Source organism: Panthera tigris, chromosome B1 (genome assembly GCF_018350195.1).
Source record: "Panthera tigris isolate Pti1 chromosome B1, P.tigris_Pti1_mat1.1, whole genome shotgun sequence".
Taxonomy (NCBI): Eukaryota; Metazoa; Chordata; class Mammalia; order Carnivora; family Felidae; genus Panthera; species Panthera tigris.
Genome location: NC_056663.1, coordinates 182,408,114 through 182,435,483, shown reverse-complemented (window position 1 = coordinate 182,435,483; position 27,370 = coordinate 182,408,114). Strand labels below are relative to the sequence as shown.

General features: G+C 38.8%; 1 protein-coding gene across 4 annotated transcripts in view; it reads left to right on the top strand.

Moving 5' to 3' along the window:
- Positions 1–27,370, top strand: part of STIM2 (stromal interaction molecule 2) — a 151,500-nt gene that overhangs the window by 103,802 nt on the left and 20,328 nt on the right. For all 4 annotated transcript variants that reach the window (XM_042984812.1, XM_042984811.1, XM_042984814.1 and 1 more), the window contains 4 exons: positions 16,218–16,329; positions 20,044–20,159; positions 23,005–23,182; positions 23,948–24,125. In XM_042984812.1, the coding sequence (XP_042840746.1) occupies positions 16,218–16,329; positions 20,044–20,159; positions 23,005–23,182; positions 23,948–24,125 (584 nt within the window). The remainder of the gene's footprint in view (positions 1–16,217; positions 16,330–20,043; positions 20,160–23,004; positions 23,183–23,947; positions 24,126–27,370) is intronic.

Genomic DNA, 27,370 nt, shown 5'->3' with positions numbered 1-27,370 from the left:
TTGGGAGTTTTGAGCAAAGTAGTGATACAATTTTTCTTTTGAAAAGATTACTGTAGTAACTCTGTGGGTGTTCAACTTTGAGGAAAGGGGACAAGAGTAGAAGTGAAAGGCTGAGAGGCCTTGAGGCTCTTGCAGCGACTTGGTAGGAGGAGGGTAGCAGAGAGGTCTGACTGATAATGTAGTTTGAAGGAATAACGGACAGGACTTGCTGCTGGATTGGATTCAGAAGTTGGTCGGGGGTGGGGACAGGAACTAACGATGGCTAGATGTTATGGACCTGTGGTATTAAAATTTTTTGGAGATGGAGGCAATTAGGAGAAAAAATCTGAACAAGCCCAATTAGGGGACTAATAATGGGGGGAGAAGTTGATAAACACTGAGATCATGATGTAAAGACAATGCTAGGAGGTCAGGAAGCAGAGGGAGGAGCCAGAAAAGACGAGCAGTGGCCAGTGAGGTGCTATATGAGGGGAACTGGGAGAACATGAGATCCTAGAAGCTTAGGCAGGACGTTTTTTTGTTTTTGTTTTTTTTAATGTTTATTTATTTATTTTGATGGAAGGGAGAAGGGCAGAGGGAGAGAGGGAGAGAGAATTCCAGGCAGGGGGCTCGATCTCACAAACCGCGAGACCATGACCTGAGCTGAAATCAAGAGGGGGACACTCAAGCTACTGAGCCACCCAGGTGCCCCAAGGAAGGAAACGTTTTAAGAAACAGGGCACAGTCCGTGTCAGATGTTCCAGAAGTTCAGATAAGACGGTGACCGAGATGAGGTTGGCAAAGCAGAGGTTAAGGTTGTTAGTGATCTTGACAAAAAGCAGTTGACTGCAGTGGTGGAAGTGAAAGTGTCATTGGAGTGGGTTAAAGAAGAAGTGAAGTTGGTAAATACTGTTGGCTTTCAAACTAGACTTTGAGAAGAGAAGGTAAGAGAAAAGCTTAAAAGGTGTAGATAGGTGGGGTCTGACAGAATGGGTCCCCTGATAAAAAAAAAATATATAGCTACTCCTTCAGAAATATCTGATATATTCTTGATATTTAGCCAAGTCTAAAATTGGGGCTAGAAATGGATTTTCTTTTCTTTTTTTTTAATATATGAATTTTATTGTCAAATTGGTTTCCATACAACACCCAGTGCTCATCCCAAAAGGTGCCCTCCTCAATACCCATCACCCACCCTGCCCTCCCTCCCACCCCCCATCAACCCTCAGTTTGTTCTCAGTTTTTAACAGTCTCTTATGCTTTGGCTCTCTCCCACTCTAACCTCTTTTTTTTTTTTTTTTTTTTTTCTTCCCCTCCCCCATGGGTTTCTGTTACGTTTCTCAGGATCCACACAAGAGTGAAACCATATGGTAGCTGTCTTTCTCTGGATGGCTTATTTCACTTAGCATCACACTCTCCAGTTCCATCCATGTTGCTACAAGAGGCCATATTTCATTCTTTCTCATTGCCACGTAGTACTCCATTGTGTATGTAAACCACAATTTCTTTATCCATTCATCAGTTGATGGACATTTAGGCTCTTTCCATAATTTGGCTATTGTTGAGAGTGCTGCTATAAACATTGGGGTACAAGTGCCCCTATGCATCAGTACTCCTGTATCCCTTGGGTAAATTCCTAGCGGTGCTATTGCTGGGTCATAGGGTAGGTCTATTTTTAATTTTCTGAGGAACCTCCACACTGCTTAGAAATGGATTTTCTTATGGGCTTCTTTTGGTCTTACTCTGTGTCTTATAATTACATCATTTCCCAAATACAGATGGTTTATTAAATCCCATTTTGATGTTTTAATGAAATGAGCTAATGTAACTCTCAACACTGAGAATTCTGTCGGTAAATTTTACTCCACTTTCCGCTTTCCAAAATCTTACTGGCTATTACGGGTTTTCCCTACTGCACACGATTTCTTACTTTGACAAGGTGAAACCCTTGTCACTGTGTTCACTTAGGATCACTAGACATGTCTGTGTTGTGTACGGGGAAATACAGGTGTTTGGAAAAGCATCATTGGAGGAGCAGGAAAGTGAATTTGACAGAAACTAGGCGCTGTCCATTCTGAGTTACTTTGCAAATCTTGAGAAAGGGATGCACTCCAGATACCTATAAATTCAGGGAATAGATGATTCTTGGTACATGATCTAAACACCCCCAAAAGTCAAACAGTATTCATCAACTGAAGTGATATCTAAGAATACCAATGACTCTTCCCAACTGCTATTAGGCTTATAAAGAGTAAGAATGTGGAAGGTTTTTGTAGTGCTTTGTCTTCCTGATGTCCTGGATTTCTTGTCTGAGTCACTCCCGAATTTTTGCCAAATGAGGCCTTTGCAATAGGGAAGAAGAACAAATGTGATATCAGAGAGCCAATGAGTATGGCGTTTACTAAGGTATCAGAGAATTAGTTGTCTAGGAGCATTTGCCTTTATGAAATTACAAAAAGGGCTTAAGTTATACATAGTTATAGGTAATATCTTGTTATCAATTCTAGGAAAGGCAATACTTTTATGTCACTTAGGCTGCTATAAGAAATGGTAGTTTTATAGTTTACAGTGCTGTCTTCATTTTCCAGATTAAAAAAAATTTTTTTTTAATGTTTATTTATTTTTGACAGACCAAGCATGAGTGGGGGAGGGGCAGAGAGAGAGGGAGACCCAGAATCCGAAGCAGGCTCCAGGCTCCGAGCTGTCAGCACAGAGCCCGACGTGGGGCTTGAACCCACAGACCGTGAGATCATGACCTGAGCCGAAGTCGGACGCTTAACCGACTGAGCCACCCAGGCGCCCCATTTTCCGTATTTTTTAATGGAAAATTTGGTATTTTTTCAGAAATGAATTTCATGTCATTATGAACGTCTTTCATTTTTCTGTATATTAATAGGAAGCAAGGAGCAGAACTCTCTGAAATACCAAACGGATGCAATATTTTTATTAGTAGCATTTGTGTAGATTGAAAGCAGGTATAAACTACAAATAGGTATGGTGTTTGTCTTCTAGAATATAAGAATTGGTTCAGTTTGCAAGTCAGTTGTCTAGGCAGGATTTAGAGGTTACCAGTTTTGGTTTGTCAACACTTCCATTAAAATAGTAATGATTGGGGCACCTGGGTGGCTCAGTCAGTTAAGCGTCCGACTTCGGCTCAGGTCATGATCTCACGGTCCGTAAGTTCGAGCCCCGCGTCGGGCTCTGTGCTGACAGCTCAGAGCCTGGAGCCTGTTTCAGATTCTGTGTCTCCCTCTCTCTGACCCTCCCCCGTTCATGCTCTGTCTCTCTCTGTCTCAAAAAAAAAAAATAAACGTTAAAAAAAATTTTTTTTAAATAGTAATGATTGCTTACTAGAGTAAGCTGTCTTATTTTCACCGAATAACAAGCATAAGAAAGTGTAATTTATAATTTAAGAACTCTGAATTTGATTATTTAGTAATAGCTTGTTGGTTTGTCTGCCAACAGTATCACCAAAAGAAACAGAATTACTTTCTTCCCCTTTGGCACAGCTGGGGCCTAGGGAGAAAAAAAGTTAGAACAGGAAAGCGTTTCCGGATCTGGGAGGTAAGTCATTTGCAAGAGAACAAAGAAATACAACTGGGAATTACTGAGTACACAATTAGAAAATGCAAAAAAAAAAAAAAAATACATACATATATATATATATATATGAAGCAGGTTATTTCAACTCCAGCCGGTAAAAGTAAAGCAGTAATAAAGTTTAAATGTTCAGTAATTTAAGCCAGTGTAATTACCGTATTCCTAAAAAAGACTACTAAAATTTCACATTATTTCTGAATGTAACCTAAGAAAATTTAAAGTAGTTTTCAAAAGGCATCATAAACATTTTTGTAGTAGTTTATTAGTTTTTTGCTGGATAAACAGCCTAAATCCATTCTAGAAGCTTTCTAAGAGGGTGAATTTAGTATCTTAACATCTTTTCAACCTGGTACTAAGTGAGTAATGAACAATAAGTAAACTTTATGGGTTCTGAGGCTTCATAATCGCTGAGGCTTCTCATATTTTAGACACTCATTTCTTGAGAAACCTCAGGGTACAGCTGTCCTTTCCTGAAGAGATACTATCCCAAAGTAATGTGGAACTTGAGTGCCTATGTTCAGTTCTTTACACAGCACTTACTAGATTTGTGACCTTGGGCAAGTACCTTAATCTCTGTGTCCCTAACTTTCCCCGTCTGTAAAATGTAGCTAATATAGCACCCACCTTAGAGGATTGTGTTGAAGATTAAATGAGTTAATGACAATTTAGAGGTTAGAACAATGCTTGATAACTAATGAGAGCCTAGTGTTTGCTATTATCATTGTTAGAGTGAAAAAATTACTACTCTTTATTTAAGAAGAACACAAGCTACAAAGTGATAGAGAAGTCAGCAATTATTAGAACTCTACCTGCATAATTGAAAAAAAATGGAAAGATTTCTTTTAAAATTTTAATGTTTTAAGACAGTTTCAAATTTAGTGAAAAGTTACAAGACCAGAACGAAGAACTCTGGTCCTGCAACTTGTACACACTAGTTTTAGCATTGCTGGATATTTCTTGCCTGAATTAATTAACTCTGATGGTTGCCAAATTGTAATTTTTTGAGTTCCATTATTCCTTCTATTCCTGGATTTTACTGTAAGGGAGAGATTTAAACAGTGTATTATCAACATCTTGTGAAGATGGTGGGGGAGATAATAGATGTATCTTGAAATTAGAAATTGGAGAAATAGTCTCCAATCTTATGATCTGAAGATTGATTTCCTGCCTTAAATTTACATCGGTGTGGGTGGACTCTTGGATTTGTACTTTATTCGGTGGGTTATAATTTGTTGCTCTCATTATTTTGGTCCTCAGATTGTTCCAGATTTGGCTGGTGGAAAGCCTTTCAAGCTGGCTGGTTTCTGTATTCTTTTATATGTATATCTCCATCATTTTTGAGCTCTTCCTTACTTTCTGGCACAAAAGAGGTGTTTCAGGCTCAGACTTTGTTATTTGTCAGCCCTAGGCCTGGAAACAACCATTCCTTCAAGGAGTCATGGTTGCTGATAGTTTAGATAGTATTTAGAAGCCGTGATTTGCGCACTAGACGTGATCACTGCTACTGAGGTGTTGCTGTTGGCGAGCCTTCTCAGTGAACAGTTAAGAAACGCGCACCTCTCTATTTCTGTCTGTATATTAAAAAGTCTTGAGCATCATTGTCACCTGATACCACGTCATACCGCTACCAGTACAACACTACCGCGTTAGTTCTGCTGAATCCCTTTCCCTATTTGTAGCTGCTTTTACTCAGCAGGAAAACCCTAGCTCTGCCGTCTTCAATGTATTTTCCTATTTGCCCGTCCCCGGGTAATTGCCAATCTCTTGACCCCTTTGGGCTGCTGCCTTACCCGGGAGCCTGTGTGTATAGCCCCCTCTGCCCTCGCGGAGCCCTCATCCCAGTGTCCCATTATGGAGACTCTGGTCACCACTGGCCTGTCTTCTCGTCCTCTTATGGAACCTGGCCACTGCTGGGCAATTGAAAGACTGTGAAATGAATTTAAGAAAGAGAAAAAATTTTGGAGAGAAGTCTGAGCCCTCTCCAGTTGACACTATGTCAATGAGCCTGTCTTTACGAATTACTTTTTATTACCGAAGCACATTATTCACACTTTTCCTTTGTCACATAACTCTAGCTATTGAGAAAGTAACATGGCAATGGGGAGGTTATTTAGTATTTTAATGTTTTAACCATTGTGTCAGTACTCACAAAACGAGAGAACTTTTCTTAAAAGTAATTTTGTCATTAATAACTAGTTAAACCACTGCTGTATATAGTAAATGAAACCCAAGTTGGAAAATAGCTAGTAACTATCTGTGAGATATTAAATTTCTTAGTGTCAAATGTACTAGAAAAAGGCATTTATAGTTGCAGATCAAACAGAAGCTGCCTGAGTAAATTATCTTGAAACTGCTTCTGTCATTGAAATTGGTGAATTTTTCTGTTCCAGAAGAAAGTAGGATTAAAAGTTTTGAACATAGTGTCTTCCTGCCTGGAGGTTGTATGACAGGCTCTGATAGCTTAATTTTTAGCTGGCCTTTAGTTTAATCTCCTTTAGAAAGAGTTTATTCACTGGGCTGGCTTTTGTATTCATTTTTTGTTGAGCTCTTTTTTTCTTTTTAATGTTTAATTATTCAGAGAGAGAGAGAGAGAGGGAGAAAGAGAATCCCAAGCAGGCTCCTCACTGTCAGCACAGAGCCTGAGCGACATGGGGCTCGAACTCAAGAACCATGAAATCATGACCTGAGCTGAAATCAAGATTCAGATACTTAACTGACTGAGCCACCCATGTGCTCCGTGTTGAATTCCCTCTTAAATCAGTACATTTGCTTACTTTGAGCTTTCTGATAGTCTTGGTAGTAATTTCCTGACTCTGACGTTTTACATTTATTTTACTCAGTGCCCAATAGTAACTATACTTGCGAACTCAGTAAATATTTGCTGAATAAAAGAATCCCAAGTTGCCTGTACAGAAAACCTCTTGAAGAAACCTTCAGATTCTAAGGGAAGAAAAATGGATTATTTTTAATAATTATAATAGAAAATTAAAGCAAACATTTGTAAAACTGTCATTTAAAGGTAGAATTTTTGTTGTTAAACGTAGTCTTTGAAAAGCAGCCTCCACTCCATTTTATGAAACTTAGTCATACTCCTGAAGATGTTTGTTGCTTTATCTAGAAATGACACTAAGAAGAGTGAATGAAGGTGACATTTTCCTGGCAGCCTTGGTTGATAGAATCACTTTGCCATCTATTCACTCACCCGACAAGCATTAATGGAGTTCCTAAGACGTTTCTGCCATCCCACATTTATTTAGTGCTTGCTATATTTTTGATGTTGTACACTATGTTGGGAATGTAAAAATGAGTAAGAAATATTGTCTGCCCTCAAAGAACTTACCTTCATTTAATGTGAAATGCTCTTTTTATTCCCAGTTTGGTGTTTAAAAAGTGAGTAAGTCAGTGAATGAATGAATGAGTGAATGAACAAAGGAACGAAAGAAGGAGGGTGGCTGAGGGCTGAGTGTACCGTGAAAGAATGGATAAGCAGAGATACAGCCACTCTACCCCTGAGGTGATATCTTTAATGACACAACAATGAGGTATTCCGGAAAGCTTGAGTTTATTAAACTTTAAGGTTTTTTTTATGGCTCTTGAGTCTACTGGCTTGTTGACTCAAGAAAGTGCATTCCTTGAATTTCCTTAATTACAAAAACTTTCTGATCCATTGTTATTTATTTTACTGTGATAATAATTTACATTTGTAGAGTACTTTTGCCATGGCTAAGAGTCATTCCCACATACATTTTGCTAATCTTCAGAACAGGCACACGGTTTTGAGACTGTTTCTCCGGTTTTTATTTTTAAGATATGTCTTTGTTATTCTTCACCATCTTCATGGAATTAAGGGTTGATACTACACTCTGTTTAAATGCTAATAAGATTGCGGTTCACAATCGAAAAAGTAGTAGAGCCTTCTCTTAACATCCGTGGTACCACTCCTGAGAAGAGCAACACCCTGGTAATTTTTAGTTCTGAATGTTCAGACATTGACCAACATTTAAGCAGTGTGCCTAAAAATTACATGTAGTTCTTACCTGGTAAAAGGTCAGGAGGTCATGAGAGAAAGTGTGTGGATTTATTCCTCTTTGGTACAGCTACTAACAGATGGACTTCCCAAGTTCAGGGTGTGGCTTTTCGGTGTCCAAATATAGCATGTTGCAGGAATTTAGTCCATGCTACGGAGACGGGCCCCGCCAGACAGCGTGTGAACGAGCTCACATTCGGGCTCCATTCTCAAGATAAGCCTGTCTGGACCGTGCGGGGCAGCTGATCACCGGCCTCGCTCTGAAGTCACATCATAAAGTCTGCAAACACGGACCGAGTGAAGATGAAATGGGGAAGGCTTTCAACTTTTTCATCTTTTGTATTCTACAAAGTAATATGCAAATGTTTCTGTTACATTTAGCTGAAGTTGCTTTTCATCACAGTCGTGCTGTATTGTACCTTAGGTTAACTGTGTTTTCCTGTGACAAGTTACGTCTGTCACTGTAAAGAGAACTTCTCAGGTTTTAGTTACTTGAAGTTCTCAGTGAAATTGAATTTAGATAAGTGGCAAATACTGGTGTGCACCTGTATTTTAGAATATGGTACTTCATATAAACATGCCAATAATTCAGATTTCTTTTAACCCGCAAGTGGTTTTTAGCTTCTTTGTCAGAGAAGCTTCACAATAGAGAACTTCTCTGAATAACCCTTTTATGTGGCCAACTTGACATGTAGCTACCTTTGTTAACAGTGTTTATTCTTTCTCCTCCCTGACCATTTTACCAAACCTTTTGGTATTTATCAAGATGTTTTCATGCTTTGATAGAAAGTAGTGAGTGTATATGGAACGTATTGTATTTAAGTCTACATTACTGTATTACGATATCAGAAGTTGATTTTTCTAAAATACATTAGTTTGCCAGAAGAAAATTTTGTGCCAGTTGCTTTCTTAACATTAAGAACATTACAAGAGTTTTTTTTTTTTTTTTCCCTATCATAAATTTAGGATGTGGCATTTTTTGAAAAGTAGTAGGAAAGCTATTAAGACATGAAGTACAGAATAAATGTAATGTGCGTATTATACCCAAGTTCTGACATGGCTGATGGTGACTTTGGCTGTATTTTGAAATTTTTTCATCATGCAGAGGAGGGAGAGGAGGAGGGGGTGGGGGTAATAGTCAGAAGCTGGGGCTTCGAAGTCCGCAGATCCTGTCTCCACCACTTGTATGCATGTAGACAAGTTACTCTCACTGTCTGAGCCTCAGCTTCCTGATCTGTGGACCAAGATTTTACTATTACTCGTAAAACCTATTTCAGAGAGTTGTTGAAAGAATTTCATGAAATGATTCATGTAAAGCATTTAGCAAAGTTACTGGAAATTGCCAGGTGCTCACAAAATGTCAGCTACTGCTGTTCTTAACATGTTCTGTGTGTGCACTAATGCCTTATAATTAGAGATCAGTTTTTTCTCACAGTATTTAGGTAATTTTACAGATCATCTTTGAAGGTTTTTAGGACAGCATGTACTTACATTGAATATAACAGACGAAAACTTACATGGTGGTACCTCACTAAGTTGTTTTGTATTTTTAGGCCTGTAACTTAATACAAGTCTATGGCTAAGTACACCGGGTGCATTGGTTTTATAAGATTGCCTTTTACAGGTGAAAAGAGCAAGTGAATATGTAAATTTTAATCTTCGGAAGTTTGTCTTTCACACTGGTTTGTGTATGTCGTGTTTGCTTCAGTGAGGGCTGGGCTGGAAGCAACCAGATTCTCATCTCACCTTCTGTCCCAACACACAGCTTCCGACCTCCAGTATGTCCTAGGTGTCTGTGATCCCGTTTGGCGTCCAGCCTCCTCCAGTGCTGCTTTGGAATAGGATATCGTGAAAACAGTATTTTTGTCTTTCACACGACTGTAGGTGTGGCATAGCCCGTAGACACAATTCAAAACAAAACAAAACAGGTTTGGTTCTCACCCTTAGGGGTCAGGTATACATACAACTAATACTTAAACGGCCACTTTATCCTGGGCGGCGTAGTTCCTGCCTTAATGGAAGCTTACAGTATAGTAGGGACGTAAGATATAATTAAGCAGATGCTTGGAAAATGAGGCAGCGTGTGTGGTGTGCCATTTGGGAGAAACAGTAAGTCCTACAGAAATTCAGGGAGGGAGAGATCACTTTCAGTTGCACTGTCTCTTCTGCTTAGAACCAGTTTGTACACGAGGATGTACCTGTGCGTGACTCATGTGTTTCTGTAAGAAGGCTGCTTCAGCGTGGTCGCCACAGGAACGCTAGCTTCTCTTTCTGTTGTTGGCTATTTCTAGCCCTTCCTCTCTCTTCATTCTCTCCATTACTACAAGTCGTCCTGCTGACTAAAAACTTTCTCCCCTCAGGTCCAGTCATTATTTTTCATCTTTTTCAACTGCTGATCCAAAATAATTACATGCCGGAGAGACTGACACTTGCAAGGAGGAAGGAGAAGAGAGGGAAACTGTTTTGGTACAGAATCAGGAACTTTGTTCCCTATTAAAATAGCCCTGTTGAGGGCAAGGGGAGGGATAATGAAAAGGAGAATCCTTATCTTGCCTCTGTTCCTGTGAAAATCCATAAACGGGTACCCCCACACATCCTACATCCCCACACCCACTCATCTCCTGCAGATTTGGTTCTACTCACCATCCTGTCCCCACTCTTTCCTGTTCCCCACCACCTGCTTTGCGCCAGAGCCCTGCTCTGGCTCTGAATCCCCTGGCTCTTTGAAATCTTGTCATTTAGGCTTTTTCAAGTCTTAGGAGTCACCCCATGATGAAGAACTGGAATAAGTGCCTTTGCGCTGTTTGTCGTGTTACTGTTTCCACGCCCTCAGTAGGCCACAGTGTGCGCTAGATGTCTCTAGCAGAATCCCGAATCCGTGAATGCGATTACCTATGGCAGATTGCTCATAAACGATGTTTAACTCTCGTATTACTGTTAGTACTATGTGTCTAGAAGGTTTGTTCCAAAGAGAACCTGTGTTTTCCGTTTTAAACAGTGAGCTATTCTTTCTCAAAATGTTTTTGATGTTTGTTTATTTATTTTGAGAGAGATGGAAGGAGGGGCAGAGAGAGAGGGAGAAGAGAATCCCAAGCAGGCTCCACGCTGTCAGCACAGAACCCCACATGGAGTTCGAGCTCAAGAACCGTGAGATCATAACCTGAGCCAAGATCAGGAGTCAGATAGATGTGTAAGTGACGGAGCCACCGAGGCGCCCCTAAGCAGTGAGCTAATCTGAATCAGGAGACACCTATATTGGCAGTGAACTTGGATTCTGCAGATGAGAGTTCAGATTCTAACTCTTCCAGTTAATAGACAGATGTGACCACATATGTAATTACTTGGGCCTCTTTTGGCCACAGTCCTCTGTATAGACTAGAGAGAACAGCTATCTCTCAAATGTGAACATGGGGAGTTAAATGAGGATATATATGAAAGTATAATAAAATGTACAATCCTGTATCAAAGGAGTGTGGCTTTTGGGTGTTGACAACCACTGTATTAGGTAAAAGAACAGGTTCCTGCCCTCTAGGAATTAATCACGTGGGGGTAAGACAGGCATGAGTGGTCGCGTGAGAGTATGTGACAGATCCTGTGGCAGATTCATGTACATGTGATCTGGAGCACAAAGAAGAGCGACTATGATCTGGGAATTGATGGGTAGGGAAAACTTCGTGGAGGAGGGACTTCCTGATCTGAGAATTAAAGGCTATGGAAGAACATGCTGGGCAAAGAAGGAAGAAGGGAAGACCATCCCAGGTGGAAGGAGTGGCATGGGGGAGTGTGGTACATTCAGAAAGCTGCAGATATGGCTGCACATGTGACCGGAACATAAACTGTGTACTTGCAGCGTGTAATTTGATTATGGGGAGCACTTACCTAACTCTAAGAAGACAGTGTTACTGCCCAGTGGTGGACAGCTCCAGAAGCAAACTTGGTCTGAAAGCTGCTTTGATCGTTTACTAATCTGTTAGGTCTAATTAAGAACGTCACCTTCGTAGACTTTTAAGTTCAGTGTGGTGATCAAAGTACCTACTTCAAAGGGTTGTTGCAATGAGTATTTGAAACAATGTTTGCAAATCTCCTGGTATTTAATACGCACATGATAAACATTAGCAGCACTTTTTGTTGCTGTCCTGAAAGTTCTTAGAGGCACTTTTCCCCTGTCAGTATTTTTTTTTTAATTTTTTAAATGTTTTTGTGTTTATTTTTGGGAGAGAGAGAACATGAACAGGGGAGGGGCAGAGAGGGAGAGGGAGACGCAGAATCTGAAGCAGGCTCTAGGCTCTGAGCTGTCAGCACAGAGCCCAACACGGGGCTCGAACTCCGGGACCACAAGATCATGACCTGAGCCGAAGTTGGATGCTTAACTGAGCCACCCAGACGCACCATCCCCCACCCCCTGTCAGTATTTTATCATCTACTTTCTAGGCCAGCAGTTTAGTAATATTTTAAACACCAACTTTTGTTTGTTATAATGGAATCAGAATTTGAATGAATTAAAAAAAATTTTTTTTAACATTTATTTTTGAGAGAAGAGAGAGAGCATGAGCCGGGGAGGGGTAGGGAGGAGTCTGAAGCAGGCTCCAGGCTCCAGGCTGTCAGCACAGAACCCAATGCGGGGTTTGAACCCATGAACCATGAGATCGTGGCCTAAGTCAAAGTCTGACCCGTAACTGACTGAGCCACCCAGGTGCCCCAAATTTGAGTGAATTTTAAAAGATGGTCTAGCCTGATTTTATCATTTTGTATGTGAAGAAACTGAGTTGCATTTAATAACCTGGCTGTGGTAAATCAGTGATACAGCTGGGACCAGAATCAGGTCTCTTCCTGTTCCGGAGGTCTTTCTACTTGCCTTGGAATAAATGTCAAAAGTCACTCAGTGACACGATTTCTAGCAGAAACCACATAAGGTAATAGCACAGAAATCGGCTTTGCTGGAGCTTTGCAGATACGGAAATTTTAGTTTTTGACGAAATACACTCTCCTCCTCTGGCCGCCCTCTGGTGGAAGTGCTATGTAGCAACAGCATATGTGAAAGGGCAATGGAGAGGCAGGTGACAAGGAACCAGGTAATTCTTAAGTGTGTAACTACAGACAATCTCCTTTTTATTTGGGTCTCTTCACTAAAATGTGAAAATAGATTTTCATAGTATCTGTCAATTAAGCATGTTCTAATTCATGTATTCTAGAGGACCCAACAGATAATTTGTTGAACATCTTTTGTGTACCAAATGCTAGGAATAGAATGATGAGCAAAAAAAAGTGTGCTTTAGTGAAATAAACAGATGTTGAAATAATAATCATACAAATAAATAATTACAGTTAATGCTGTGCCTAAAAAGTACCGAGTGATTTATGACCAATAGCAGTGTTTGGGAAGGCTCCCTTGAGGAATTAAGGTTTTAACTGAGATTGGAAGTCTTGGTAAAGTGAATAGACAAAGATGAGTCAGCGATGGAGAAAAGAGTCTCTATATTGAGGAAACAGCAGGTGCAAAGGCCCTGAGGAAGGACATCGTATGACCTCTCCTAAGAATTGAAAGGCAACTAGTATATTTGGAGCAGAGAAAGCTAATATAAAATACAAGTCCTGGTCATGAAAAGTGAAGGTATTTCCTAGGCATCACCAAAGAAACCAAAAAGCACAAGAAGAAGTGAGCTTCCTCCCAAAGTAAACTGTGTGCTCTTTGTTAGAATTTTGTTGTTTTAAAGATTCATTGTAAAAGAAATGAGTTTAGAACCACTAGAGTATTCTGTTTACAGAGTAGAGTGACATTAGGATTTGGGCACTTTAAATATGTATTTTTTTTTTCACTAGATTTTTCTTCCTTTCTAGCCTGGCTCATTGGGAATTGAAAGAATATTTTGATATGCTGGAGTGTTGAGATCAGGGACTTCTGTTGTTGATCAGTTGAACAGCCATGGAAATGACAGAGAGGATCTTCTCCTGTTTTCTTGGCTGAGATTTTTGTGTGGGTGTACGAGGTGCAGCTGCATGTTGGTTTCTTGGCAATCAAGACAAGTAATTCTCAGTGCAGTTCATGTTGAATGGGAAGCAACTTAAGAGAAAAAAGCCTATTTCGAATTTATTAAATTCATTGGAAAGCACCGAGGGCCTGAACCTTTAGCTGGTGTTCTAAGTTATTTGGCTAAATGGATACAACAGCCTCAGGCATGTGTCCAAGCTTATGCCAGGAACACATGAAGGAGAGAAAAATTTTTAAATAGTCCAAGTTTTGTCTCGGTATAAAATAATCAATTACCATATGTAGGTTTTAAATGAATTTTTGCTACCTGCTTTCTTGTTGTGACTTATTGAAGCTTTTTCTCTAAAGAACACTTAATGAAAAAGGCAGATTGTGAAAATTTAGCTTTGCTTGCAGAAGTGAATTCCTAATTTTCTGTAGTTTATCAGGAAGGTATTTCTCAGATTTATGCATACACAGATGGATTCCCAGATCTGCTTTTATTTTTTTTTTAATTTTTAAATGTTTATTTGTTTTTGAGAGAGAGAGCGTGAGCACAAGCAGGGGAGGGGCAAAGAGAGAGGAGGAGACACAGTTCGAAGCAGGCTCCAGGCTCTGAGCTGTCAGCACAGAGCCCGATGTGGGGCTCAAACCCACGAGCTGTGAGATCGTGACCCGAGCTTAACCGACTGAGCCACCGAGGTGCTCACTCATGTCCTTCACTATCCTCTGACCTTTCTGTGGTCTGTAAGCACTTTATGTTCCCCAAACCTCAAACTAAATGCAGACAATCTGGAGCTCTTAATTTTTTAAGGACACTTGCATCCTTCCCTTTGGATAGTCTCATCATTGTCCTTCATATTCTTCAAGCAGAAATGTCTGAATTGCTTCCAGTCTTTAACTGCTTGTTTACATCTCTACTGCTATTTAATATTATTGCTCTCAGAATAGCATAGAGTCAGGTCCTACAGTCAGTTGGCCTGGGTTCAAATCCAGTCCTGCTACTATCTATCTTGGTCCCATTAACCTTTTAGTTTCTCATCTCCATAAATGAAAATAATTATGTTAGTGTTTCGTAAGTTTTGTGTGTTTTTAAATAAGGCTTAAAGGAAAAAAATGTGAACATAAAGGGCTTAATTCAAAATAAGTGTCCAGGAGAAAAGATGTTAGCTATCATTTTCTTCATGATTTAGGGCCAGTCTCCTGGAGTCCATTAATAGCTGTGTTCAGTGTCCTGGGTGATCTCATTCGGTCTAAAGACCATCCAAATGCTGAAGACTCTCAATTTTTATATCTCTGTTTCTAATCTCACTCTTCCCTAAGCTCCAGACTTGTATATCTGACTGCTACTATGTGTCCGCACTTAAATATCTAATATATCCTTCAAATATAACATGTCTAAAAACAGAACTTTTGATCTCTGTCACCTGCCTTGCTTGTCTTCCCAGTCTCTTCCTCCCATTCTTTACTATTGCAGTTGATGGTACTGTCCTCTCTACTTTTTTTTTTGTTTTGTTTTTGTTTGTTTGTTTTTTACTTTCCTGTAGTTACCAGCCCCCATCTATTTCATGAACACATCTAACAGCATTCTCCCCACAATATATCCTAAATCTGACCACTTGTCACCATATCCTCTACTGACACCATAGTCCAAGAGTGATATAGCCTCTTGTATGGACTGCTATATAAAGGAATGTTCTCCTTACTGCTTTGGGCTTTCAGTCTTGTCTCCTACACAATCTACAATCCATTATCCACATTGAAGAGTAAATATAGATTTAAAAACATTATTTACCCCCCCCCCACTTCTTACTGAAATTAGAAAAATATCCAGAATTTTTTAAAGTCTTCTATGACCTGGCCCCTCTGCTTTCTCTTTCTTTTTCTCAAATACAGCTAGTTCATTCCTTTAGTAAGGCCTTTATACTGCTAGCTTTTCCATCTGTTTGAGATATTTTTCTCCCGGATGATCACAGTGTTGGCTCCTTGCAAAGTTTTAGGTCTCAGTTCAGATAATAGTTCCTCAGAGGCTGATCCTGACATCTTTCTCCTTTCTTTCTTAATAGCTGATCAGTGTCTGAAATTTTCTTCACTTTTCTTCCTTCTCTTGTAAATTGCCCCCCCCCCCCCATCCCATGAGGGCAAGGATTTTCTGCATTTGCTTATTACCATATTCCATTGCATTAGAATGGAACCTGATATTCACAAGCTTTACAATATTCTGTGGATGGATGACTAAATGAAAGAAAGAATGAGTGAATAGATACATGTCTTGTAAGTTTTTCTACAACCAGGGAAATGATGGATTATTTCCTCCTGTATGAATTTTGCATAGATGCTTATTTTAGAATTAATCGCGCTAATATTTTATTCTTTTTCTTTCATGCTTTCTCTGTTATAGATTATAAACTTAAGTATAGGAAGTATGTCTCCACTGTTTTCAGCTTCTCATAGAATGCCAGATATCATTTAAGTACTTTGTGTTGATTGAATTGAAAATTCAATCTAACATCCTCTGAAGTTTTAGTAATTTTATATACATGTGTATGTATGTGTATGTAAATATATATGTGTAAATTATGTAAAGTTTCAAAGCTGATAATTATCTGTTTCAAATGTGCCTTCCCCTTTTGTCTCTTGCAGTTCATAATTGGACCCTTGAAGACACGCTTCAGTGGTTGATAGAATTTGTTGAACTACCCCAATATGAGAAGAATTTTAGAGACAATAATGTCAAAGGAACAACGCTTCCCAGGTGAGTCTTTATTATCCAAATGCATTTTTTTTCCACTCAAGGAGAATTATATACTAGATGTTACTTTTCTGTGCCAAATTTATAAGTTATCTCTGTGACTAAGGGCTCAAAGGAAATATTATATCCATTCTTTAATTTTTTAAGGTGTGAATTTGTAAGTTTTAATCATTTTTCTTTGTCTAAATAATCAAGCTCTTTTTAAAATTTATTCCCAAAGAAAGTAATTTTTGGAATTAGAAGGTAGGCCAACTACATCTTTGTTAGATAACATCAAAAGCCCAACCTCTGACCATGTGGTAAATATAACAAAAACATATTCATTTGATATGAATCCACCTTTATGAAAAACCTATTTGAGTGGGTTAATGTACAGATCTTTCTTAATTGTATTCTTTAATAATAATAGTCACTTAATATTAGTGGCCACAAGTTAAAGCTCAAAAAAAAAGCTTAATAAAATATAAATAATAGCCATTTTTTAAGTTTATTTTGAGAGAGAGAGCACACGCCTCTGATTCTAAGGAGGTGACAGAGAGAGAGAGAGAGAGAGAGAGAGAGAGAGAGAGAGAGAGAGAGAATCCCAAGCAGGCTCCAGTGCTCTCAGCAAGGAGCCCAATGCAGAGCTTGAACTCACGAACCGTGAGATCATGATCTGAGCCGAAATCAAGAGTTGGATGCTTAAGTGACTGAGTCACCCATGAGTCCCTAATAGCAACCATTTTAAAATGTATGTAACATAAAGGTACTCTGTATTATGTCATTTAAACTTCATGGTTAAAATTAAGTATGTATTGTTATCCCCATTTTGCAGATAAAAAGCAAATCAGAGAAAAGTCAAATATTTTGCCCAATTCAGCACTTGAACCTAGATAGATCTGATACCATATTTTGCCCAATTCAGCACTTGAACCTAGATAGATCTGATACCAAAGTCTAGGATGCCAGTTTATCCCTTAGATGCCTGGAATTATTCGTTTTCTACATTTACTTTCTAAATCTCCATTAGTTAACTTAAAAATCTTTAAAGACTCAAATGTCAAAATTTGCAACGATTCTACCAGAACTTGCTTATGTTCCATTCCTCTCTCAAATGTTTCTTGAATCAAAAAAGACTCTAATCCCTTATTATTATCTCATTATTATTTGTGATGAAATATGCATATTGTATTTCTAATCAATTTGCTTACATACTCTATTGAAATAAGTGGCTGTTGTTTCTTTGGACTTCAGATTTTGGATTGAGTTGAAAATTTTCGTATCTCCCGTAAATATATTTTGTGAACGTCAACATCAGTATTTTACTGGTTTTGCTGTGCATATGGTTATATTGAGGAAATAATGGGAATAAGAGTCAGTTCAACAAGTCTGTATTGAGTATCTGGTGTGTTCAAGGTGCAACTAGATGGTGGAAAGAAGACAAAATGAAGATAGGGTTTTTGCTTTTAAATAAGTTTCTAAGCTAAAACAGGATAGTAGAGTATTAAAGTGGGATTAGGGTGTTTTGTTTTTGTTTTTGTTTTTGTTTTGAGTTGTATGTTACCCTAGTTATGAGGAACTCCTAGTATTTTTCTTATGTTGTCTTTTGGGAAGTTTTTTTGTACAACAGCATGAAATGAAATAGGTTGCTCAGTGTGTTGGCAATAAATGTTATAGCCACTTTTTTTTCCTTTGGTTAAATAAGGGGTGCCAGACATAGCTCGGCTTCTTGGAGAATTGTTGAAATAACATCACACTTCATCAAGATCAATTTTTTTTTTTTTTTAAATAGTGAACATGTTACCAGAAAAGACAGGTTATCAATACAGAAGTTCAGCTTTCAGGTGAGCTCACGGGAGCTTCTGTGAGCAGAGAAGAAAGGGAAACCAGAATACCCATCATCAAGCCCCTTTCATAGGGGTAATGGCAATTAGAGGACTCGCTTAAAGGGACTTAAGTATCAATTAACTTAAATAGCAATATGAGTTACGGGACTTTTTGTAGGGTAATTGTAGGTACAAGAGCTACTTAGAAGAATGTGTAAGAAAATGTATTACACATTCCGGATGGACAGGTACCTACAGCAGTTCATTGTTTCCTTTCTGTGACATTAAAATACTGTCGCATTGCAATAGGTAGCCCAAATTATGTTAGTTTTATGTTATCACGGTTATCATAAGCCTTTTACTGATTTTCTATAGTCTGAAATTCTTATTACCAGAGCTTAAACTAAGGCTCTCTTCGCCTGACGCATGCCTCCTCATTCCTTTCAGACCTGTGTGAACTCCCCTGACATCCTCACCCACTCAGGTAGAACCACTTCCACCTCCCGGGCTCATACTGAACCTTGTATAAAACTGTTATGTGGTATCCTTTTTACTACATCTCATTGTTTCTCTTCAGTTTAGTCTACCAGTATTGTTGCTGTTAATTCATTCATGCATCCATCCATGCATTCACTTATGTATTCTACAAACATTTATCAAGCATCTACTTTTGCCAAGCATAATGCTAGGTTTGGGGATACTGAGATAAGACATAGCTCTGCCTTCCAGCAGTTTGGGAAGTGTCACGTTAAAGGTGTAACAGGAGCCATACACAAAAGGTACTTGCAGAGAAGATGAAGGAAGGCATCTTGCAAAGGGAAAGAGTTCTTTACACTGTAAAGATTTATGGAAGCCTGTAGCAGTTATAGGAGTTTTTGTAACTTCTGCACACTCACACGTTCCGGTATCTTTCATAAGAAAATGCAGTGGATTCAGAGTACAGTCATTGGAATCATACATATTTGGGTTTGAATCCCTGCCCCGCCTCTTACTACTAATTGGGCAAGTTACTCAATCTCTCCCTACCTTAGTTTCCTCATCTGTGAAATGGGAATTTTGTATCTGTTTGAGGTGTTCTTCAATTTTGATTTAGCCTTTGACCCAGGACCGGGCATATAGTACATGCTTGTTTTTATCGTCATTGTTATTAACTATTATATGATTATTATTAGACTTTGTGTTATAAGATCTTCACTGGTGTCATACTTGGTTGTTAAGAAATGTTAGTTGATGATGGGGCAACTTGGACTTGACGTCCAAAACAAAGTGATTTTATTTCCTTCTTCCACCTGTGCCTTTTGGCCCCCTACATGTTTTTTTTTCATTGCTAATGAAATGGTTCAGTATTTCCTGTTACATAAATGTCTCAGTTTTCTCCCCCCAACCATGATGACTTCTTATTCTCACTTATGACTTCCGTGGACTCTGTTTAATTTATAAACAGTTTACATATTAGAATGTAAAGCTACAGGTTTTTCAGACACTTTTAAAGAAAAGTGATACGATCTAAATTGAAAAGTATATTTTATAGTTTGCTATTGATGTTAAGTCAATTACCTAGCAATTTTCTTGTTCTCTGTGAAATGATAATAAAATGCAGAGGTAATTAATGGTTATAAAATGCTTTTGCATTGGTTAAATTTCTGCATTCAAGTAAATTATAGCGTAAAGTTAACCTTAGAAAACAAAAACGTCAACATAACAAGTAAATAATTAATGCAGGGTGTCTGTACAGCTAAGTTTGCACCGAGAAGTTTGACACCTGTTAGTAAAGTATTAAATCACATGGATGAGCTCTTAACAGTAGTAGGTCGTCACTAATGTGTAAAGTATTACATGTATTGCTCAAGTATTTAAATTTACATACTAGAAATATTTTCATTTAATATGTATATATTTTTTGAATGAACAGGATAGCAGTGCATGAACCTTCATTTATGAGCTCCCAGTTGAAAATCAGCGATCGGAGTCACAGACAAAAACTTCAGCTCAAGGCGCTGGATGTGGTTTTGTTTGGACCTCTAACACGTTAGTATTCTCTCTCACAGAGTATGATGCAAAAGAATAATCAGATCACATATTTGTCATTTATTTTTATTTTTTTTAATTTATTTTTGAGAGAGAGAGAGAGAGAGAGAGAGAGAATGAGAATGAGTGGGGGAGGGGCGGAGAGGGAGACAGGATCGGAAGCATTCTCTGTGCTGACCGCAGGGCTCGTACTCACTAACCTCGAGATCATGACCTGAGCCAAAGTCCGATACTTAACTGACTGAGCCACCCAGGCACCCCTGTTATTTAAAGAAGAAAAAGTAAGAAAGATAAAACACTAAGAAAATCGTCTATTAGGTATAAAGGAAATGTAATATTATCTTAAAAGATTTATAGGGTGAGATTTTCTGTCATTGAAATGTGGAATGTCACATTGCCAAGCTGGTTCCTGAAGATCCACTTGAAATTTTCCATGATAACAGACCATCCTGGCAAAGCACAAGATGGAGAATGTTATTTGATTGTATTGAAGAAGAACATTTAAGAAATTATTATGTCATATTTGTAAGGAAAATAAACCTTGTATTTCTTTACTTTTGACAGGAATACTTTTTTTTTTTTCCAGAAGGGAAGTTTAATATGTTTATTTAATTTCAAGTTTTAAAAAGCTTTGGGGAAAAGTATTTGAATATTCTACATTTTTAGAGGTTTTATATTCTATTTTTCAGAAGCCAAAAAGGAGTAACAATTAATACAAGAAAAATGGCTTCCAGAAATGATAAATTAGGAAACTAATATTTATTTTACCTCAGTTTTCGGAGTTAGGAGACTTGCAGGTTTCTGTGATCGGTTTGGGGGGTGACACTACCAAAAAAGGGTTACTGGAGCCATTGGGTAGATTCCATGATGGGACTGGTGGTTCTTTTTTGGCTCAGGCTGAGAGCAGCTGGTCAAACAGCTGGAACTCTGCTTTGTGAGAGTTGGTGGAAATGCACTGTTGTTGGAAATTACAAACCCTAGGAAATCGAACACTCCTGAAATGCCGGGCATTCCACAGAGGTGACACCCTAAGTTTTCTGCAGAATCTGTTGGGGATTGTCTTCTATGAGATTCTGTCTGATTTGTTCATGTGAATGATTGGTGCAAATAGGAATGAAACTATATAACTTGCCTCTGTATACAGCTTGGTCAGGAATATTTATATTTTATTAAGCCAGGAACACACTCCCTCTAAGCCAAAACAGTATTTCATTGTCATTTGAAAAGAAACCAAAGTGGTCAAAAGAATGCTGGAAACAAATGTTTTAATAAACCAGCGAAGAAGTTAATGATGCGTTACCTTTTTAATGTGTTTGTCTTAGAATTATTATTTGAGGGAATGAGCCCTGCAGTGGGAACACCAGCATTAGATTTATAACAAACTAACACTGTCAAACGAACAGACACACATTGTAAAGGAGTTTTCGCTGAAATCTTTTTCAGTTTGTGGCACTTACTATAGAGTTTGGTACTTGACCATTCTCTTTATTGTTATTTCTGGTGAGTAATATTTTGGCCTGAACTGGGCTCATGTTTAAACTAGAACATGAGCTGAACTTCTCAGTCTGAGGCGGAAGTAAAAATAAATCCTTTTGAGACTCTGGTCTTCCGCAGTGCATCTGTTTCACTGTAGGTGAGGGCGTGAGCTCTGGAAATAGGGTGTCTGGCATAGGGCTTGGCATTCCTCACACGGTGTAAACACACACGAACCTGAGTGAGCACGAGAAGTCCTGATGTCTACGGAGCCCCGTGTTTCATCACACATACAACATAGACGTGCTGGAGGCCTGGGCAGTTCGGTAGTTTTTCCGCTGTAAACTCTATCTCTTGGGAGCAAATCATGCATTACATTGTCTTCCTTATCATTGTGTATCACTCCAGAGAGCCCTCTGAATCTTAGTGTGTGTTAAGAGTCAGGGATAGACTAGGGAGTTATTTGCTAGTGACTTCTGTGTTTTGTATCACTGAGGACAGTAGGCCCTGGCTCCTTACTCCTTACTGTAGTTTCTGCTGGAAATTACTGACATGCCTAGTGGTGGAGAAGGTGATCCTGTTCTTTCCTGCTAGTAACCCAGAAATCTCTGGCAAATAGCACCTAAAATATGACTTGTTATGATCATTTAACTCATGGTTACTCAACCTTGGCACTTCATGATTTGGGCTGGATGATTCCTGGGTAATTCTCTGTTACTGGCAGAAGCAGGGCAGGAAAGTGTCTTGTGCGTTTCTGTCTGTTTAGCAACATCCCTGGCCTCTTCCCACTAGACACTGGTAGCAACTCCCCCACCCATTTTACACCCTCCCTGCTGTGGCAAGCAAAAATTGTCAAATGTCCACTGTGGGAGATATCGCCCTTGGTTGAGAATCACTGACTAATCTTCATTACATGACTGCTTGCTTGGGGGGGGTGGGGGATGCTCTTTTGTTGAAGGATTAGGCTTCCAGTGTGTGTGTCAAAGCATGACATGTCCCTAACCTGACTGAAGGAAAGCAGTTGGGATGATAGTGGTGGTATTCTTTATGCCTACTTTCACCCCACAGAGGACATGATTGGAGATACTCTTGCTTTTGCAGGGTCCCCAGAACTTTTGTTGCTGCCTCCTGTGCCACAGGGGTGTGGTGCATCCATGTGGGCTTATCTGTGCCCTCTGGAGGGTCTAGTATATCAGTGTTACGATAAGCACTTTGATTGTTTGAAGAAATAGTTTTTAAAAGAATGGAGCTTGTTTATGGGAGGCTCATCAGAAAACATTTGCTTGTTTTAGCTACCTACTACAAAATGCCTCTGTATGAAGATTCTGTTACACTCAAAGATTAATTTGACCATCTGCATTTTTTTTCATAGGCCCGCCTCATAACTGGATGAAGGATTTTATTCTCACAGTTTCTATAGTAATTGGTGTTGGGGGGTGCTGGTTTGCTTACACACAGAATAAGACATCAAAAGAACATGTTGCAAAAATGATGAAAGACTTGGAGAGTTTACAAACCGCAGAGCAAAGTCTCATGGACTTACAAGAGAGGTACGTTTAAAAAGCTATAAGTCTTACTATTTATGTTGGCAAATACAATTTGTGAAAACGTAATGTGGGTGTGTGCTTACACACTATGTTTAGTTTGTGACACATATCAGTAACGTATGTACACTTCATATTTTTATAAAACTTACAATGTCCTAATTATAGATTTATATTAAAGGTATGCTCTAGTGAATAAATGGGCAGATCAGTAGAAATAAATATAGGTGGAGTGATATGTATAGTGAAATTTTATTTTTAATGTTTTATTTTTTTAATGTTTTTATTTATATTAGAGAGAGACAGAGAGTGAGTGGGGAGGGGCAGAGAATGAGAGAGAGAGAGAGAGAGAGAGAGAGAGAGAGAATCCGAAGCAGGCTCCAGGCTCTGTGCTGTCAGCACAGAGCCCAACACAGGGCTAGAACTCATGAGCCATGAGATCATGACCTGAGCCAAAGTCAGATGCCCAACTGACTGAGCCACCCAGGCGCCCCTAGTGAAATTTTATTTTTAACATGATTTAGATAATTATGAATTTCTTAGAAGTCTCTTTGCTTGAAGAGTGATTCCCTGCTATCACTGTATTTTGAGCTCAAGATAACCAAACAACTATACCATGGGCCACCTGCTGTTTTGCTATTCAGATGTAAGATTAATAGAAAATAGTGTGATTTTGGATTGAAACATGTATTTTGTTGCTTGATATGTAGTTATTCTTCATAAAAAAGATGAAACTTTGGTGAGGAATTTTTACTTTTATCATTCTGTAAGGCTTGAAAAGGCACAGGAAGAAAACAGAAACGTTGCTGTAGAAAAGCAAAATCTAGAGCGCAAAATGATGGATGAAATCAATTACGCAAAGGAAGAGGCCTGTCGGCTGAGAGAGCTCAGGGAAGGAGCCGAGTGTGAGCTGAGTAGAAGGCAGTATGCAGAGCAGGAACTGGAACAGGTATTCACAAAAAGGGTTTGTTAGGACGTTTGCGTTGCCACTCTGGGGGGGCTTTTCCTGTTTGGTCTTCTACCTTTAGTGGCATTGTATATTCTTCCTTAGTTAATAAAAGAATTCTCTGTTCATATTGTTAGCATTGATCAAAGTCCATGTAGCAAATAACAAAGTAATAATTCAGAGATAAAGTTACCATCATGTTCACTCACTCATGAAATCTTACCCTGTGCCAAGTTAATTATCGCCAGTGAATTTAAGGTGTTTATTTAATCTAACATCTGTAATATGTTTTAGTATCTAACTGTAACCTAGTAAAGTATATCTAATGTTAAACTTCTCTGCAAGGGTAAAGAATCTCTGTTTAACATCCATTTGAATCCTGTTAAATGGTTTTAGAACATAATTTGCTAAAAATTGTGAAGTTGTCTAAAGAGATCTTTCCAGTATCCGCCGCTACCTTGCTAGTCAAGATGGAACGTGAGCCTGCAGGCATAGCTCGCTCCTTCAGGGAAGCGGAGAGGGGGTCCCGGCAGAAGTTAATTACAGACAGATATTTTAGTTTACTCACTGTTCTTGCTATAAAAAATTACCGCAAACTTAGTGGCTTAAAACAACACACATTTGCTATCTTACAGTTCCTAAGACAGAGTTTAAAATAGACTCCCAGGGCTGCATTCCTCCGGAGGCTCTAGGGGAGGATCTGTTTCCTTGCCTTTTCCAGCTTCTGGAGGCTGCCTGCATTTCTTGGCTCTTGGCCCCCTCCTTCATCTTCAAAACATGTCACTCCAACCTCTGCTTCTGTGGTCTCCTCTCCTCCTTCTGACTTTGACCCTTTCTTTACTGATAAAGACGCTGCCGGCCAGAAGGCTTGCCCAAGATCAGAGAGTGCCTCGGTTGTAAAGCGGGGCCAAGGACCTGGGTGTTCTGCCCCCTGCTCTGCCGTGTGCCCTGTGGCCTTCTCGGCCAGGTGCTAAATAAGGAATAAGAATTGTGTGATGAATGAGTTTCACTTTCAACTCATGAGAAAATAAATGTTCAGTGTGCATTTGTTTCCTTCAGGATTGTCATTTTTGGTAGAATTTGTCTGACTAAATGCAGCCATCTCTTTTATTAATGGTTAGCTATTGTTTCCCTCATACCCCAGACATCTGTTTGTTGGATCTTTTCCCTGTAAGGAGATTGTTCTCTTAAGCCGACTCCTACGTGTATTTTATGGTCAGGTCCTATTTACCTGGCAAACCTTATCTGTACAGAATGTAGTAAAGGACAAGGGAGTTAACAGAAAAGAAAAGAATAGAAAAAACGGCTTAGCCAAAATTCTACTGTGTTCAAAAGTTGGATATTATGCCTTTTATTCCTGTGAGAACTTATTTCCTTTTCCCACCAAGGCTTCTAACTCTTGGTTTATTCCTAGTACTAAACTAAAAAGCTTGCTAGCTATTTTTCTGAGCTTTATAGGTAAGAAAGAGCAAATCAAAAAGCAGTAGTGATAATTCTTCTATGGAAACATAAACTGATAGCAGTATTTTACAGGTGACTGCAGAGCAGGCATCCTATAGAAAAGGACCCACAAATCACAAACATTCTAATTTGAGTTTTTTGGCAGAGAGGCATTGCATACGTCAGTAGACCTTAGGATCACCACGATATGTCCCAGTACAGATGTAATAGTCCTAATGAGATCCTGAATCAGTAAGGGGTGGTTTAAAGGAGTTACACTGGTATTTAAAAAGAACTCTGTCCAACATGATTATAGTAATAAGAAACACAATTTTAAGAGTGCTTACTGTGTGCCAGAAGTTTGTGCTGTGCACATTGCAAATGAATTTGCTCAGAAGTTTTAATCCTCACAATAAATAGATATTATCCTCATTTACAGATGAGATGTGGAGAGAGGTTAAAAAACTTGCCTGAAGTCACACAGCTGTTACATGGCAAAGGCAAGATTTTGTGTGTCTTATTCCAAGGTTGTTTTCCTATACTGTTAAAAGTTTTGTTTATAGAAGTAAATTTAACTGGGAAGCTAATTTACGTATAATGTCCTGTAATCCACAGCTTCACATAGTTGGAAGTATTACTGTAGCTCATCTGGGAGATAATCAGCTTCTCAAAATTAGAAGTCAGGAATATCTGGCACATGCATTGCATCGTGCTATTTCCCCTAAAACAAAAACTTCTGGGTGAATAATAGTACTACTTCATGTTTTGTGTGGTTTACATACTTTTCACATAAATTACTTTGTATTTGAAGTTTCAAGAAAAGCAAAGTCGGGATGAGTTGTAGTATACATACCCTGTTCTACACAAGACAATAAACCTCAGGTTAGAAAGTAAAGAACTTGCAGGTCACAGAAGTCATAATCATAGAGTTGGGTCTAGAATCATGTTTTCAGATATATAGGGTGTTTGTTTCTTTCTGTGATACCATGTTTTTACTTAGTACTGGTCTATTCCTGAGACACAAAAATTAGGTATCTAATTATCATTTTTGTAAACAATTTAATAATTCATCATTTGTTAAAAGCTTTTAATTACTCAATTTTTACTGGGTCCATGCCCCTATGCATAACCATGTAATTCGAACTAAAGGCTGGAATTTACGTCAAATGATAAACTTAATGAATAATAGCAGAGAAAATAGTTAAAATAGTTGCTGTTACTGGCAGGTCCTGATTTTTAAAATTTTGAAACATTATTTGACAGTCAATCGAAGCATTTCAGCCTCAGTTAATGCTAGAAATATAATCATTATATGTTACATGCATTTATTGAGTTCTTTTAGGGGAAATAAATGTATGGACATAACATAAATCTTTATGATTAAAGAGAAAAACTTGAGTGAAATTTGAAAATAGGTTCCCTGTTTAGTTCCTTGGCGGTGAAAATCGTGTAGAAACGTTAGAAGATTGACAAGTGTAAGTCTCGTGAGAAAGAGGGCCTGCTGACCCAGACTTGGTGGTGGTATATGGAGCTCCACGTTCCGGGACCTGGCCTCCGACTCTGTCTTCCGGAGGAACAAGGGATGCCACACAGCTTAGCCAGCCAGTGGAAGCCAGTACTGTCCCACGCTCATGGCACGGTGAAATGTGTCGGGCACGTGTTGCTTAGGATTTTGCTTTCAGGGAGTAATGTCTCACTTTCTGATTGTCTGCTTGGTGCCCCATTGTGATTTTGTTTTCTAATATTGGAGTTTTGAAAAAATACTTCTTTTTATACTTTGCTTTCTATAGTATCTGACAGCTGTTCCT